General features: G+C 42.4%; 1 protein-coding gene across 3 annotated transcripts in view; it reads left to right on the top strand.

Annotated features, from left to right (window-relative positions):
* LOC120427287 (homeobox protein 5) overlaps positions 1–14,630 on the top strand; it is a 40,861-nt gene that overhangs the window by 23,565 nt on the left and 2,666 nt on the right. The window contains exons 2-3 of one of the 3 annotated variants that reach the window (XM_052711144.1): positions 8,904–11,075; positions 11,118–14,450. In XM_052711144.1, coding sequence (XP_052567104.1) covers positions 8,904–11,075; positions 11,118–14,450 — 5,505 coding nt within the window. Of the gene's footprint in view, positions 1–8,903; positions 14,451–14,630 lie in introns of all 3 variants that reach the window. The other 2 variants (XM_039592139.2, XM_039592138.2) reach the window with 2 other exon arrangements.

Raw genomic sequence — 14,630 nt, 5'->3', positions numbered from 1 at the left:
CCAGCTGAACGTCTGACGTCGTTAATAATTGGCAAAACTGTCTAGTGATAATCCACTTGGCGGCTGCTTAGCGAAGGAAGATTAATGGTAGCTTTTATAACAAAACAAAGAGAGTGCTTCAATGCTGGATCTAAATATTATGTCTAATGTAATTTTAGTAGGATTATTCTACAATTTCAACCACTTTCCTCAACCACATCGAGAATGACACTTTTTCACAAACAAGACAGTATCCTCTGTAATCGGACCCATTGAGGAAGCGCACCCTGAAAACCCATCAATCTAACCTCAGTCCCACATGCGTCAAATTACGAACTCATTGTCGCCCATCGCTTCTGACTGGTGGGACAGCTGACTACAGTGAAATACCGATGGTTTGATTCCAGTTGTCTTAAATGTCTCAATGTCTTCAATGTCTCAGCGTTGTCTGAGTCTTCAATGTCTTCACTGATTTCAGAGCCATTCATGTCTTCGTGTCTCAGTGTCTCAATGTCTTGAGCGTCTCAAAAATCTCAAATTAAGTTACCGCCTTCAATATATTGCATGTCTCAATGCCCAATGCCTCAGTGTCTCTGTTTCTTATTATCTTCATGTCTCAATGTCTTGGATGTCTTTAAATGACTTCAATGTTTCCGACTTCTTCAAGGACTTCAAGATCTTCAATGTCTTCAAATATTTTCAAAGCCATTAACGTCTTGACTGTTTCAATGTCTCAAAACCTCAGTGTCTTTGTTGCTTATTGTCTCCATGTCTCAACGTCTTTAATGACTTATGTTTCCCCGAGTTGTCTATATCGGCAATACTGTTTTGTTTTCAATACCTTGAATATTTCTAAGGAAGTTAAGGTCTTCAATGTCTGTAGAGACTTAAATGTGTTCAGCGTTGTTTTTAATAACATAGCCAAACCATCAGGCTTGTACTGTACTCCATATCCATCCACCAGATCATGTCCAGTAACTCTGCAAGCTCCTGGCCACAATCCCACCTCGCTGTAAAGCTCCACTCTAGACCAATAAATCAACTCATCGGCGAGGACTTTATTAATCTGTGTGGTAGGAGTCCGCATAATTGTGAAACACGATAAGCCTAATTCGATGTCATTCGTCTTCTCCATCGTGGACTGGAAAGGCAGGTTCAAGGTTAGGCCATAGCGACAACTTCAGCGTGGCTTCTTCAATTGCAGCAGCCTACACTCACTCTGTACCGATGGTGCGTAGAACGGAGCGGCGTGTGTAGAAAAGATACTTTAAACGTCTCTATGAACGGCGTAGGATCCCCGTTTTCAAGCCCCGAGGGATTAGATAGAGATTGATTAAAACATTTTAATTTGCATAAATTTAAACCTCATTATAGGGGCAGCGAGCGTAAGAGTAGTACCCCGCTGGGAATCGAGATAATCGAAACCCATTGCCGCACAAATGACACTCGTTGTAGAGCAAGCTGAAAAGAGGGGGGGTGGTGCTACTTTATTTACTTTTGCATCCTGTTAACAGGATAGTGATTTAGAAGGTGTGAACATGGACAGATAATATAAGGATCTTCCATCGTTCATGGTGAGTTTGTTTTTTGACGCCTCCCGCGCTGCGATGTTATGAGGACGGTTTCAGTATCGCGCTGCATTTATACCTGTCGACGTGCCTTTCGAGTTGCAATGCTATGGAAAGGTATGTCTGAACTATCGTAGCCTGCAACTAGAAGGAACTTGGGTGACATACTCACCGGCGTGCCTTCCAAGCATCGTCGCTATGGGAATGTTTCTCTTTGCATCAAAATTTCTCAGAAAGTTGTTATAAAATTCCACAAATACCATACCATCGGAGGATCGACCGGTGCGATGTTCCGTAACACAAGTTTATAAGCCGCAATCGCCGTTTGGCCTACCCCCGGAACAAGACGATGCAAAACCGGTGTGCAATCATCCGTCATTGCACACATTCTCTCTCTCTCCCGGGCGGCAAAGGATGATTCTTTTCCTTGCTCCACCACGTTGAGGTTGTGTCCGGCGCGAAGGTGGTCAGAGTGATTAACTATCCTCGGAGTACGAGAAACCGTACAACTACAGTGCTGGGGTTGTTGGTTTTCCACCTCGCACCCTCCCTCGCTAGAATCGTTCTGGCCACTTCAAACAAATCCAATGAATGGAATCTTATTTATTACAACACGTTCTGTGTGTTGCCAAGAGTGTGTTTGTGTTTTAATTGGTTACTACACTGGAAACGAAAATTAATACTTCCTTAATTAATAATTTCTGCAAATATTTACACTGCACTGGTAAATAGAAGCAATCAATCTTCATTGCGCCGGAAAGTATGTACTGGAATGCGCCTGCAAGTAGACGATGCGCCATTCAAATTCCGTTTCAATGGATAGTTTGTGGTATGCATCGCTATGGAAGCGTGTTGCATAGAATTTAGTGTTGATAAACAATTCTAATTACTCTAGAGAAACCTCGCAGGGGTCAAGTGAACCTGTAAGAAAATAGCAAATCTATTAATGAAAAAAGCAAATTCAAAAACTAAACATTTTTTTTCTATAGTGCTCACAATAAAACGTTGATTACAAAAATATGTTCAAAACATAATTTATATTTGGAACAAAAGTCAAAATAATGTTATGTTTTGATATTTTGTGATTTCTCGATTCTTTCAAACATGGACATGGTTATGAGAAATGTATGAAATCAAAGTTATTGTAATAATTCATTTTTGCTTCAAAAATATTTAAAAATATAATATATAATATCATGGAGCACTTGTATCGTCAGTAATGGTTTTAATTTGAAAATTTGCATTCAAATTGTGTTAGTCGGATTTGCAAAAACTGTTTTGGCACCTCGTACGTTGCATAAACTTCTATTCCACTGACCGACAAAAAATGACACAAATGACAAATGAAATTTTGTGGGTGTTATTCAACAAGTTGCAAAATAAATATTTTTTCAGCACAGGTCGTACATCGTACACGAGGTTCACCGAGTTGGATAAATACGACGAGTGCTGAAAAAACCGTGTTTTGCAACGGTTTCCAAACAACATTTTTTGCAATTTCGGAAAAAAGCCTTGAATGGAATTGTAATTTACAATGTCCATGTATTTAATTCATCCACCGTTTAAATCCAAACAATGTTGAAAAGTATTACGTTTCAAAACAAGTTCTGAAAAGTGTTTCTATTCGATTCTGTTATTGATGGTAGAGATAAGAAGGCTGCTTCGTCGTTGGATTGAATGGAATGTAAACATATTTTAATATAATTTAGGCCTTTGCAAATATTTATAAAAAACTTCATCATCCCGGTACGAGAATCGATCTCACGACCTCTGGATTGGAATCCAGCCCGCCGCTAGTCGAAACCCATCCCCTACCGGTCAGTATTCCCATTGAGCAAATTAACTCTTTGAAGGGATCTTACTTTGCCGAGCCAGACAGGAATCAAACCCATCACCTTCCGCTTACAAGGCGAAACCCGTAACCTTACGGCCACGGTAGCTCCCGGGCAGACGGTAATAACAAAATTCATACCATTTCAATAACAAATACTGTTAAAATAACAGAAAGTGTCATGGAATCTTCTTGAAAAATCCATTTTCGCATAAGGGTTTGGTAACTGTTTATGTTATTGGCCTGATATTGGTTGAAAGCCAAAACAACTTTGGAATAACATTTTTTGTTATGGAAGAATAACTCCAACTGTTATTGGGATGATCGGATTAGCTGTTAAAATAACAAAAATAATAACAAAGATTTGTTCGAAGAATAACTAAAAATGTTATTAAGCTATTATTAAAATAACAATCCAATTACAAAAAAATCATAACGGCGAATAACAAAATAATGTTATTGGCCTAGTATTTTCAAATAACAAAAAATGTTATCCCCACGTTATTTCCGTCTGCTCGGGCTCGGCTTTATTTTTCAAAGTTTATGCCGCCCCCCCCCCTCCCCCTCCCTTCAAAATCGGCCCGAAAAATCATAGTAATTTTCATTTTCTAACTTCAAATTTAATGGAATTTTACGTTTTATCTACTGAAAGCAACTAAAAATGCATTTTTTTTTTTTGTTAAAAATCATATTTTGCTCTGCTTTTTGAAATTCCAATGAACAGCACCGCAAATAGCAATTGGACAATTTAACAATGAAACAATTTAACAATTAAAAACTTAGCAATTCAACTATTGAACAACTAAAAATTTAACCATTTTGTAGAATTTTATAAATAACATTTTAACAATCAGACAATTTTCAAATAAGCAATAAAAAATATTTCAATTCAAGATTTAAATTTAAAATTTATCAAGTTTAAAATTTAACAATTAACCATTAAACTATTTAACCAAAATCACAATTTAACAACCTCAAAATTAAAAAAAAGGCATTAAGAAAAGTTTACAGTTGATCAATAAAGCAATAATTATCAATTAAATAACTCAACGATTGGATTGTTCATCTGCACGTCCCTTAGATGCTAAAATATTTTTCGAGAAAAAGTCAAAGTATCGGAGGTTAATTTTTTTCTGGGGGATCCTTGGCCGAAATAATTAGACCCGTATTTTTTTGTTTGGCCTTTAGGGTGACCTACGTCGTGTTAGGGTGGTCCGAAAAATGGCAATTTTCGTTGATTTTCGCAAAAACCACATTTTTTAAAAATCATCTCTCCGCGCCATTTCATCCGATTTTAGCTGTGTTAGACGCAAAAGAAAGGTGATTAGTTTGGCTTTTTGGGAAAAATAGTAAGAAGTTTCAAAAATCTAGCTTAACATTTGAAAAGGTCGTATGAAAACTTAAAATGCTGTTTTAAAGGTCTCGGGACCAAAGAGCTTATGTCTTTAAATATTTTTACCTGATTCCTCGGTAAATTTTACATAATATATCGAAAAATGGTGAAGTTATGTTTTCAATACTTTGAGATACGAATTTTGAAAATAAAAACTGGTTTTTTCGACGCGCCATGCGCAAAAATGGGAAAATGACGAAAACGGAAAAAATCGTATTTTTTCACTAAAACAGCGATAACTTTAAAATTTCAGCGGTGACCTATACATCTTAGGGTACCAAAATTTTTGTAATTTAAATACGCAACTTTTAGTACCCTAACATGTATAGGTCATCGCTGAAATTTTCAAGTTATCGCTGTTTTAGTGAAAAAAGACGATTTTTTCCCGTTTTCGTCATTTTCCCATTTTTTCGCGTGGCGCGTCGAAAAACCCAGTTTTTATTTTCAAAAAATCGTATCTCAGAGTATTGAAAACATAACTTCACCATTTTTAGATATGTAATGTAAAATTTTCCGAGGAATTAGGTAAAAATATTTTCAAACATAGGCTCCTTGGTCCCGAGACCTTCAAAACAGCATTTTAAGTTTTCATGCGACCTTTTCCAATGTTAAGCTAGATTTTTGAAACTTCTTACTATTTTTCCCAAATAGCCAAACTAATCACCTTTCTTTTGCGTCTAAGACAGCTAAAATCGGATGAAATGGCGCGGAGATATGATTTTTTTTAAGTCGTTTTTGCGAAAATCGACGAAAATTGCCATTTTTCGGACCACCCTAACACGGCGTAGGTCACCCTAATGGCCAAACAAAAAAATACGGGTCTAATTATTTTGGCCAAGGAACCCCCAGAAAAAAAAACTGAGCCCGATCGGAGAACTTTTTTTTCGAATCATGCTGTTTTCGTGGGGACTTGCTGTATTTGAATGTTTAAAATTTAACAATTTTAAAACAATTTAACAATCATAACAATAAAGAAATTTTACATAATAAAATGTTAAGGAAAATTGAACAATTTATCGGTTTATAAAGATAACAATTTAACAAATAAGCAATTCACCAATTTTGACAAAACAAATCACAATTTTGCATTTTAACATTAGGTTCCTAGGGTATTTTAACCATTAGTGGACCCCCTAGTAGAACCGAAGCCCTTTTTTTACAAATTTTCAATATTTTAAGCACTTTTTCATAACCCTTTGTACAAAACAATGAAATCTGAAGTCTTTTGAACAATTTTGACTATTTGTTTCATCAGTTATTTGTTTTTAAGCAGAAAAAAAGCCATTTGAAAAAAAGTTTTTTTTTTGCCTGTTATGGACCCCCTTTTCCTATAGTGGACCCGGGTCCATAATCCGATTGTGGACCCGGGTTCACTATAGGCAAACTGTTATTTTTATACCAAATTTATATATATATTTGATTTGGTATTTGATATTTGATGCATGATGCAGGTCTAATGATAGATATAACGAATAAAAGATGGATTTTGCTCACTTTTCATCATAAACAAATATGTTTTTTTGGACAAATTTGACTTTAAACAACAAAAAACCTAACAGACATTTAAACACATTTATTTCCGAAAAAGATCAGAGAAAACGTTTCAAAAACCACTGTAAACATAAAACATTAATTGAAAAAAGTAATTTTGATGCAATTTTTTCCATATTATTTACATAAATGGTTGACCGAAACTAAACAATAGATTTGTTTACAGTTGCTGGTAAAACCACGCTTTTTTATTTAAAGAAAAATGTTTCGTTATTGATTTATTATTATAAAATATCATTTCAAACTGCAATCATGATGCGTCAGTTATGTTCAATTAACTATAGTTTTGATTAATTATAAATTCTTACGGCTTCAGCATTTTTGGTATTTTTAACATGAATACAGCTGTATTTATACTTATAATTGAAAAACAACAAGCATTTGTTGTATGTTTAAGAGAAACTTTTGCTTAAATACACAGATTTCTTCATTTTTGAAGGTTAAATTAACAGGGGTCAAATTTTGGAAAAGTTTGGATTTTCGTTCTCCTAAATTGGACCCACCTAATTTTTGCTCGAAAATGAGCATTTCTTCGCTTAATTTTAGTATAGTTGCTTAAACTTACATTTTTTCGACTTGCTGAAGCTAAATAATCAGTCAAAAAATTATTGGATAGTTAATTCAATCTTAAAATATAAATCTTGACTTTTTTTTGATAAGGTCCTATAAACAAATGTAAACATTGAGTGTATCCCGCTTACTCCGATGGACTTTGACATAAGGTGTGAAAGGGATACACTCAATGTTTACATTTGTTTATAGGACCTCATCAAAAAAAAGTCAAGAAATGCAATTTTGTTGTGAAAATGCTAGAGGCCATGGCTGATTTCAGATGTCGAAATCAAAACACTTATTTTGGTGAAAAGGACAAATCAATGTCAGTCAATATTGTTTTAAATGATGCTGAACATGCCAAATAAAAGATTTGCAGACAACAACACGCTTGAAATTGTGATTTTATTGAATTTTTCATCAAAAACCCGTCAGAGGGTCCATTATAGGAAAGGGGTCCACTAATGGATAACGTACCCTATGTCCCTACATTAATACTAATATAACGTTAAAAGGCATACCAGAGAACAAAAGGGGAAAGTTTGTGTTAAGTAATATTTGAAAGAACCTCTCCCGAACAGTTAAGTATGTTTCAAATTGCCTTGAAGGGGTGTTCAATTATGGAATTTTATACTATTATAGCTAAAAAAAAAGTTGATAAGAAATAAAATCTGGCTTCGATAGTTAATAGAGATTCCCAAGAACAAGTTAACCTATTGAAATTCCTGCCAACTACCAGGGTTGTTGAAGTGAGTGAGATTGAACAAGAATCTTCTTCGGAAAATTGCATCCACTTCACTTGCAGCAGAACACTGAGACAGCTGAGAGAAATTCTCTTTTGTGGAAAATGCAATAATTCAATTATGGACATTCTTTCTGTTGTTGGGAAAATCAGAGGGAAAAATCGTAAAAAGGCTATCATATATTGAAGCCAAGCACTCTCCCCTGCTGCTCCGGAGATGTTCGCATGCAATTATGGCGCAAAACTTTCAAGTGCATCCAAGATTGATGCACTTGATGCTTTCAGGTTCTAAAGATTCCAATAGCGATGATGGTGGCTGCAATATCAATAATACAATAAAACGCGCGCTCATCGTTCATGCTGTGCGGATTGCAGCCTTGCCGGGGCGATAAACATGATTTATCACCCTCCCCCCTCAAAACGTCAATAAACATCAGCGTGAAGACCGACTTGGGCGCAGTAATAAAAGCGATTTCTTCGCTACTCATCGGGTGCAGATTTATTGGTTCCCGATAAGCAAGCTGCGGCACTCTCACAATAGTGGCAAACCCACTTCAAAGCTCGAACTTCTTTCACGGAATTCGGTTGAGCGCGCGCAAATCGCATTGTCCAGCAGCACCGATGTAATGCGGCGAGTCTACCTTGCAGGCGCCGTCGTGAAAAGGAAGCACGTTTATTTGCACAACACTTTGGCGGAAGTGGATGCACTCGGGTGTGTCGAAGCATCGGGCAAAAAATCTAATTAAATCTTATCGTGTACACCAGAGTGGAGAGTCTCACCGGTGGCGCCATTTTGGGGTTATTTTTGGACCCAAGGACGATGTGGCGAAAGGGGAAACTGAAAACTCATTACGGCACCGTTTTGCAGCGGACGAACGGTGCTTTTGTCCAGAAGGACTAGGGAACCTTGGCCAGAACCGATTACATCACTGACAAACATCTTAAACAATCACTTTTGTGTATTTTTTCATTTTAATTGTCATTTCTGATATTTTTAAAATATTTCGCATCTAATTGTCTATGTCCATTCGAACTCCAAGTAAAACAGGAACTGAACAGGAAGCTTTACCGTAACGTGGGAAAGTGACCCCTTCCCTTTGTCCTACCACAAGCCGACAAGGTGAATTATTTTAATTTACTCCCTGAAACGTATCGCACATTATTTAGTTTTATCTCGAAGAGAGCTCGCAAGCCGTCCAAATTGCTTCATTGAAAACTCTAAACTGTCTGGTCCAGCTAAACTTCCAACCACATCGACTAAACGTGTCCTTTTCGTTGTCCTTTCAGCAGCTGCCACGACCCGATTCGAGTGCCAGGAGGAAGGTTTCGCCTCGGACCCAAACGACTGTAACGCCTTTTACCGATGCGTTGAGGAAGACGGCAAGCTGACCGCGTACAAGTTCCGTTGTGGCCCCGGAACGGTTTACTCCGGCGTCGAGAGCGTCTGCGTCCATCCGTACGAGTCGGAACGACCCGAGTGCGGCGGCGCAAACAACGAGATCGATGGGAACCAAGACCAGGAGTACGCCCCCTCCGGGCCAATGGCCGGAGAAGCGTCCAACATGCACGAGATGACCGAACACTTCAGCACTTCGGAAGCGACCAACGAGCAGCGACCAGTGGAACCGGAAGCGCAGCAACCTCAACAACCCCAGGAACCCCAGCAGCCGGAACCTTCGGACAACGAGAACGACATCAACGGCGGTGAAGAGCAAGGCTACGAGTACCCGAAACCTGCGGAACCGGCGGAAGAAGGACAGCAGCAGCAACCCCAAAGCCCCGCCAGCTCCAGCGAAGACCCAAGCTTCCCGTGCGAGCAGGACGGCTTCGTCGGCGATCCGGTCGACTGCCAGATGTTCTACCGCTGCGTGTCGAACGGCAACGGCGGCTTCACCAAGTACCCGTTCCGCTGCGGGGACGGAACGGTGTGGGATGACCGGATCGATGCGTGTAACCACGACTACGCAGTGGAGCGGTGCACGCGCCGAGCGGAGAACGACTACGTCGTCAACACGGAAAGCTTCAGCCAGAGCAACATGTCCGCCGAAGCGAACATGACCTCGTCGAGCGGTTCGATGACGGAGAATGGTGTGACTACGAATACGACATCCTCCGAAGCCCACATGAACCAGCAGGGCAGCAACTACATGAACATGACGACATCGACTAGCGATGGGCAGGGAGGGTCATCGCAATCGAGCAGTTCGAGCAGTAGCAGTAGCAGTTCGAGCAGTAGCTCAAGCAGTTCCAGCAGCAGTTCGTCGTCGAGCAGTGGTGGAAACAACCAGTGGAACAATAACAATCAGGGATCGAATGGCGGCAGTCAAGGATCGAATAACAACAATCAATGGAACAATAATAACCAAGGATCAAGTGGAAGCAACCAGGGATCGAATAACAACAATCAATGGAACAATAATAACCAAGGATCAAGTGGCAGCAACCAAGGTTCAAGTAACAACAACCAATGGAACAATAATAACCAAGGAACGAACAGTAACAACCAGGGTTCCAACAACAACAACCAATGGAACAATAACAATCAAGGTTCGAGTGGTAGCAGCCAAGGTTCAAGCAACAATAACCAATGGAATAACCAGAATCAAGGACAGAGCAGCAGCAGTCAGGGATCGAATAGCAACAATCAGTGGAACAATCAGAACCAAGGATCGAACAGTAACAATCAGGGCAGTGGATCCAACAACAACAATCAGTGGAATCAGAATCAGAACAACCAAGGACAGAACGGTCAGAATCAGGGAAATAATAACAACTGGAACAACAATAACAATCAGGGACAGAATAATAACAACCAAAACAATCAGAATAACCAGAACAACCAGAACAACAACAACCAAGGACAGAATCAAAATAACAACAATAATAATCAGAACAATCAAAATAATCAACAAAATAATAACAACCAAGGACAAAACAACAATCAGAACAACCAAAATAACAACAATCAATGGAACAATAATAACCAAGGGCAGAACAACAACAATAATCAGAATAACCAAAATAATAACAATCAATGGAACAACAACAATCAAGGACAGAACAACCAAAACAATCAGAACAATCAAAACAACCAGAATAACCAGAGCAATCAGAATAATCAGAGCAACCAACAGAACAACAACAATCAAGGACAGAACAATAATAATCAAGGGCAGAACAATAACAACCAAGGACAAAATAATAACAATAATCAACAAGGATCCGACAACAACAATGACAACCAATCGAACAACAACAATCAGAACCAAGGTTCCAACAACAACCAATCGAACAACAACAACCAGCAAGGATCCAATAGCAACAACAACAACAACCAATCGAACAACAACAATCAGAACCAAGGAACTGACAATAACAACAATCAGTCAAACAACAACAACCAACAAGGATCCAACAACAACAATAACAACCAATCGAACAACAACAATCAGAACCAAGGTTCCAACAACAACCAATCGAATAACAACAATCAGAACCAAGGTTCCAACAACAACCAATCGAACAACAACAACCAGAACCAAGGGTCTGACAATAATAACAATCAGTCAAACAACAACAACCAACAAGGATCAAACAACGGCAACAATCAGTCAAACAACAACAATCAACAAGGCTCCAACAACAACCAAAACCCAGAACCTGCCACCACCCAAGCTCCGGCAACGGAAGCACCTGCCTCCGCCGCTCCAACCCAAGCTGCAACCACGACTGCTCCCACTCAAGCCCCAGCCACATCCGCTCCCACTCAGGCACCGAGCACGGCTGCCCCAACGCAAGCTCCCTCTACCGAAGCTCCCGCGGAACCAAGCAGCACCTCCGAACAGACCACATCCGGTGAACAACCAGCTACCTCGGAAGCATCCGTCACACCTGCTCCGTCTTCGTCTTCGGAAGCTCCAGCGCCCACAACTACTGCTGCTGCTGCCCCGCAGCCAACAACCACGGAGGATAGCACCAATCCCGACGTCAACGAGGTTCAAACGACGGCCGGAACTACGGCAGCGTCTTCGTCTTCATCGTCCAGCACTACCACGACAACCGGCAAACCTGCAGAGCAAACAACGACTACGGCCAAGCCGGATTCCTCCTCCTCGAGCGGCAGCTCGCCGGCTTGCACCAACGATGGCTTCATGGGAGATCCCAACGACTGTCAGAAGTTCTACCGGTGCGTATCGAACGGACAGGGCGGATACACCAAGTACGAGTTCAAGTGTAGCGACAACACCGTGTGGGACGACAGCATCTCGAACTGTAACCATGCGTGGGCCGTGGAGAATCCCACCTGCAAGCAGGGCCAGAGTCAGTCTGGTAATGGAGGTAGCGGTCAAGGACCTAACGGGCCAAACAACAATAATCAGGGACCTGACAATAACAACCAAGGACCTGATGGACCCAATAACAACAATCAAGGACCTAATGGACCCAACAATAACAATCAAGGACCTGATGGACCCAATAACAACAATCAAGGACCTAATGGATCCAACAATAACAATCAAGGACCTGATGGACCCAACAACAACAATCAAGGACCGAATGGACCAAACAACAATAACCAAGGACCCAATGGACCGAACAACAATAATCAAGGACCTAACGGTCCAAATGGCCCAGATGGCGGAAATGGACCTAATGGTCCAGATGGTTCTAACGGCTCTAATGGTCCTAATGGCCCAGATGGTGGAAATGGTCCCAACGGACCAGATGGTCCCAACGGTCCAACTGGCCCCAACGGTCCAGATGGTCCCAATGGCCCCAATGGTCCCGATGCGAACGGTCCAGATGGTTCTAACGGTCCAGATGGTCCCAACGGTCCAAACGGCCCAGGCGGTCCTAATGGTCCCGATGGTTCTAATGGCCCAGATGGTCCCAACGGTCCAGATGGTTCTAACGGTCCAAATGGACCCAACGGCCCGGAAGGCACACAGGGAAATGGTTCCGGATCTCCCGCTGAACAAGGCTCCTCCTCATCCACTGTTCCACCGTGCCAGCAAACAACTACGACAAGTGCCCCAGTGGTTCCAGCCGGAAGCAACGGTGTCTGCGAACGTGAAGGTTTCATGGAGCATGAATCGAACTGCAAGAAGTTCTACCGCTGCGTCGACAACGGAAACGGAGGATTCACTCGGTACGAGTTTACCTGCGGCGCTGGCACTGTTTGGGATAACGACATTCTTGCTTGCAACCATCCGGACTCCGTTCAAAACTCCAAGTGTGGAACCGGAGGACGTCCGGAAGGTGGTAGCCCACAGGGTCCTGGAAACACCTACCTGCCACCGGATCAAGCCAGCTCGACTGAACCAATGCTATCCAGTTCGGAAGCGTCTACTGATGCTCCTACCACGAGCGGTAATGTAGAAGGAAGCACCAATGCCCAGGAAGTTACTACACAAACGTCTGAAACTACCACTGCCAACCCTGGACAGGAGACTACGACTGGATCAGGAGCTGAAACAACTGAAGCACCTAAAGAGGAAACCACGCAAGGTCAAGGAACTACGGCTAGCCAAACGGAGCAGACCACTACACCGCCAGGTCAAGAAACGACATCAGTGTCTGGTCAAGAAACTACCACATCATCTGGACAGGAAACCACAACATCTTCAGGTCAAGAAACCACCACAACTTCAGGCCAAGAAACCACCACCGCTGGAAACCTCGAAACAACAACGGGAAGCCCGTCGGAACCAGCCGGAGAAAGTACAACACAAGCAGGACAGACAACAGCTTCGGGAAGCGAAACAACAACATCCGGTACCGATGAACAAACCACCGAAACGCAACCCGCCACGACCCTATCACCGGAAGGATGCGAGTCCGAAGGGTTCATGCCTCACGACAGTGATTGCAAAAAGTTCTACCGATGCGTCGACAACGGCAAGGGAGGCTTCACGAAGCACGAATTCACCTGCGCCGATGGAACGGCTTGGGACCAAAGCATTCAGGCTTGTAACTATGAGTACGAAGTTCCAAACTGCGGTGCCGATCGCCCACCAGAGCCAGCCCCCGAACCGGACGCGCAGAGCACCACATCTCCGGACTCCGAAAACCAAATGACCACCACGACAGCGGCCTCGGAGACCACGCCGGCTGGTCAGGAAACGACAACTCAAGCTGGTCAGGAATCGACGACTCAAGCTGGTCAGGAAACGACGACGCAAGCTGGTCAGGAGACAACGACTCAAGCAGCTATGACGGCCGCTCAAGAAACAACGACTGGTGCGGCTGAAACGACTACACAAGCACCCGTTGAGACGACAACTCAGGCGGCCACTACGACGGAATCAGCACAGGAAACGACTACGGTAGCGGGCACGACACCAGCAGAAGAAAAGCAAGAAACGACAACGCAACCCGCTGAAGGCACTACCTCAGGACAAGAGACGACCACTGGAGCATCTGGACAGGAGACAACTACCGTATCGGGTCAGGAAACTACGACTGGAGCAGCAGGACAAGAGACAACTACTGCGTCAGGCCAGGAAACAACCACTGGAGCATCTGGACAGGAAACGACTACTGGCGCAGCCGGACAAGAAACAACTACAGCAGGTCAGGAGACTACAACCTCAGGACAGGAAACCACTACTGGAGGACAGGAACCCACCACCAACCAACCGTCGGGTGGTGAATGTACCTCGGAAGGCTTCATGGGCGATCCGAATGACTGCAAGAAGTTCTACCGATGCGTCGACAACGGCAAGGGCGGTTATACCAAGTATGACTTCACCTGCGGAGACGGTACCGCCTGGGACCAACAGCTCCAAACTTGTAACCACGATAACGTAGTAGAAATGTGCGGCGGTCAAACAGGTAACACCCAGCAGTCCTCAAGCACGACATCACAACCATCAAGCACGACTGAGGCATCAAGCGCAACTAACACAACCACCCAATCATCCACAAGCATGAGTTCTTCCTCTTCCACAACTCCTAGCACGACTTCCACAACCCAAAGCACAACTACCACAACCCAAAGCACTACTTCCACTA

The sequence above is a fragment of the Culex pipiens genome, chromosome 1 (assembly GCF_016801865.2).
Source record: "Culex pipiens pallens isolate TS chromosome 1, TS_CPP_V2, whole genome shotgun sequence".
Taxonomy (NCBI): Eukaryota; Metazoa; Arthropoda; class Insecta; order Diptera; family Culicidae; genus Culex; species Culex pipiens.
This window is presented reverse-complemented; position numbering and strand designations above follow the sequence as displayed.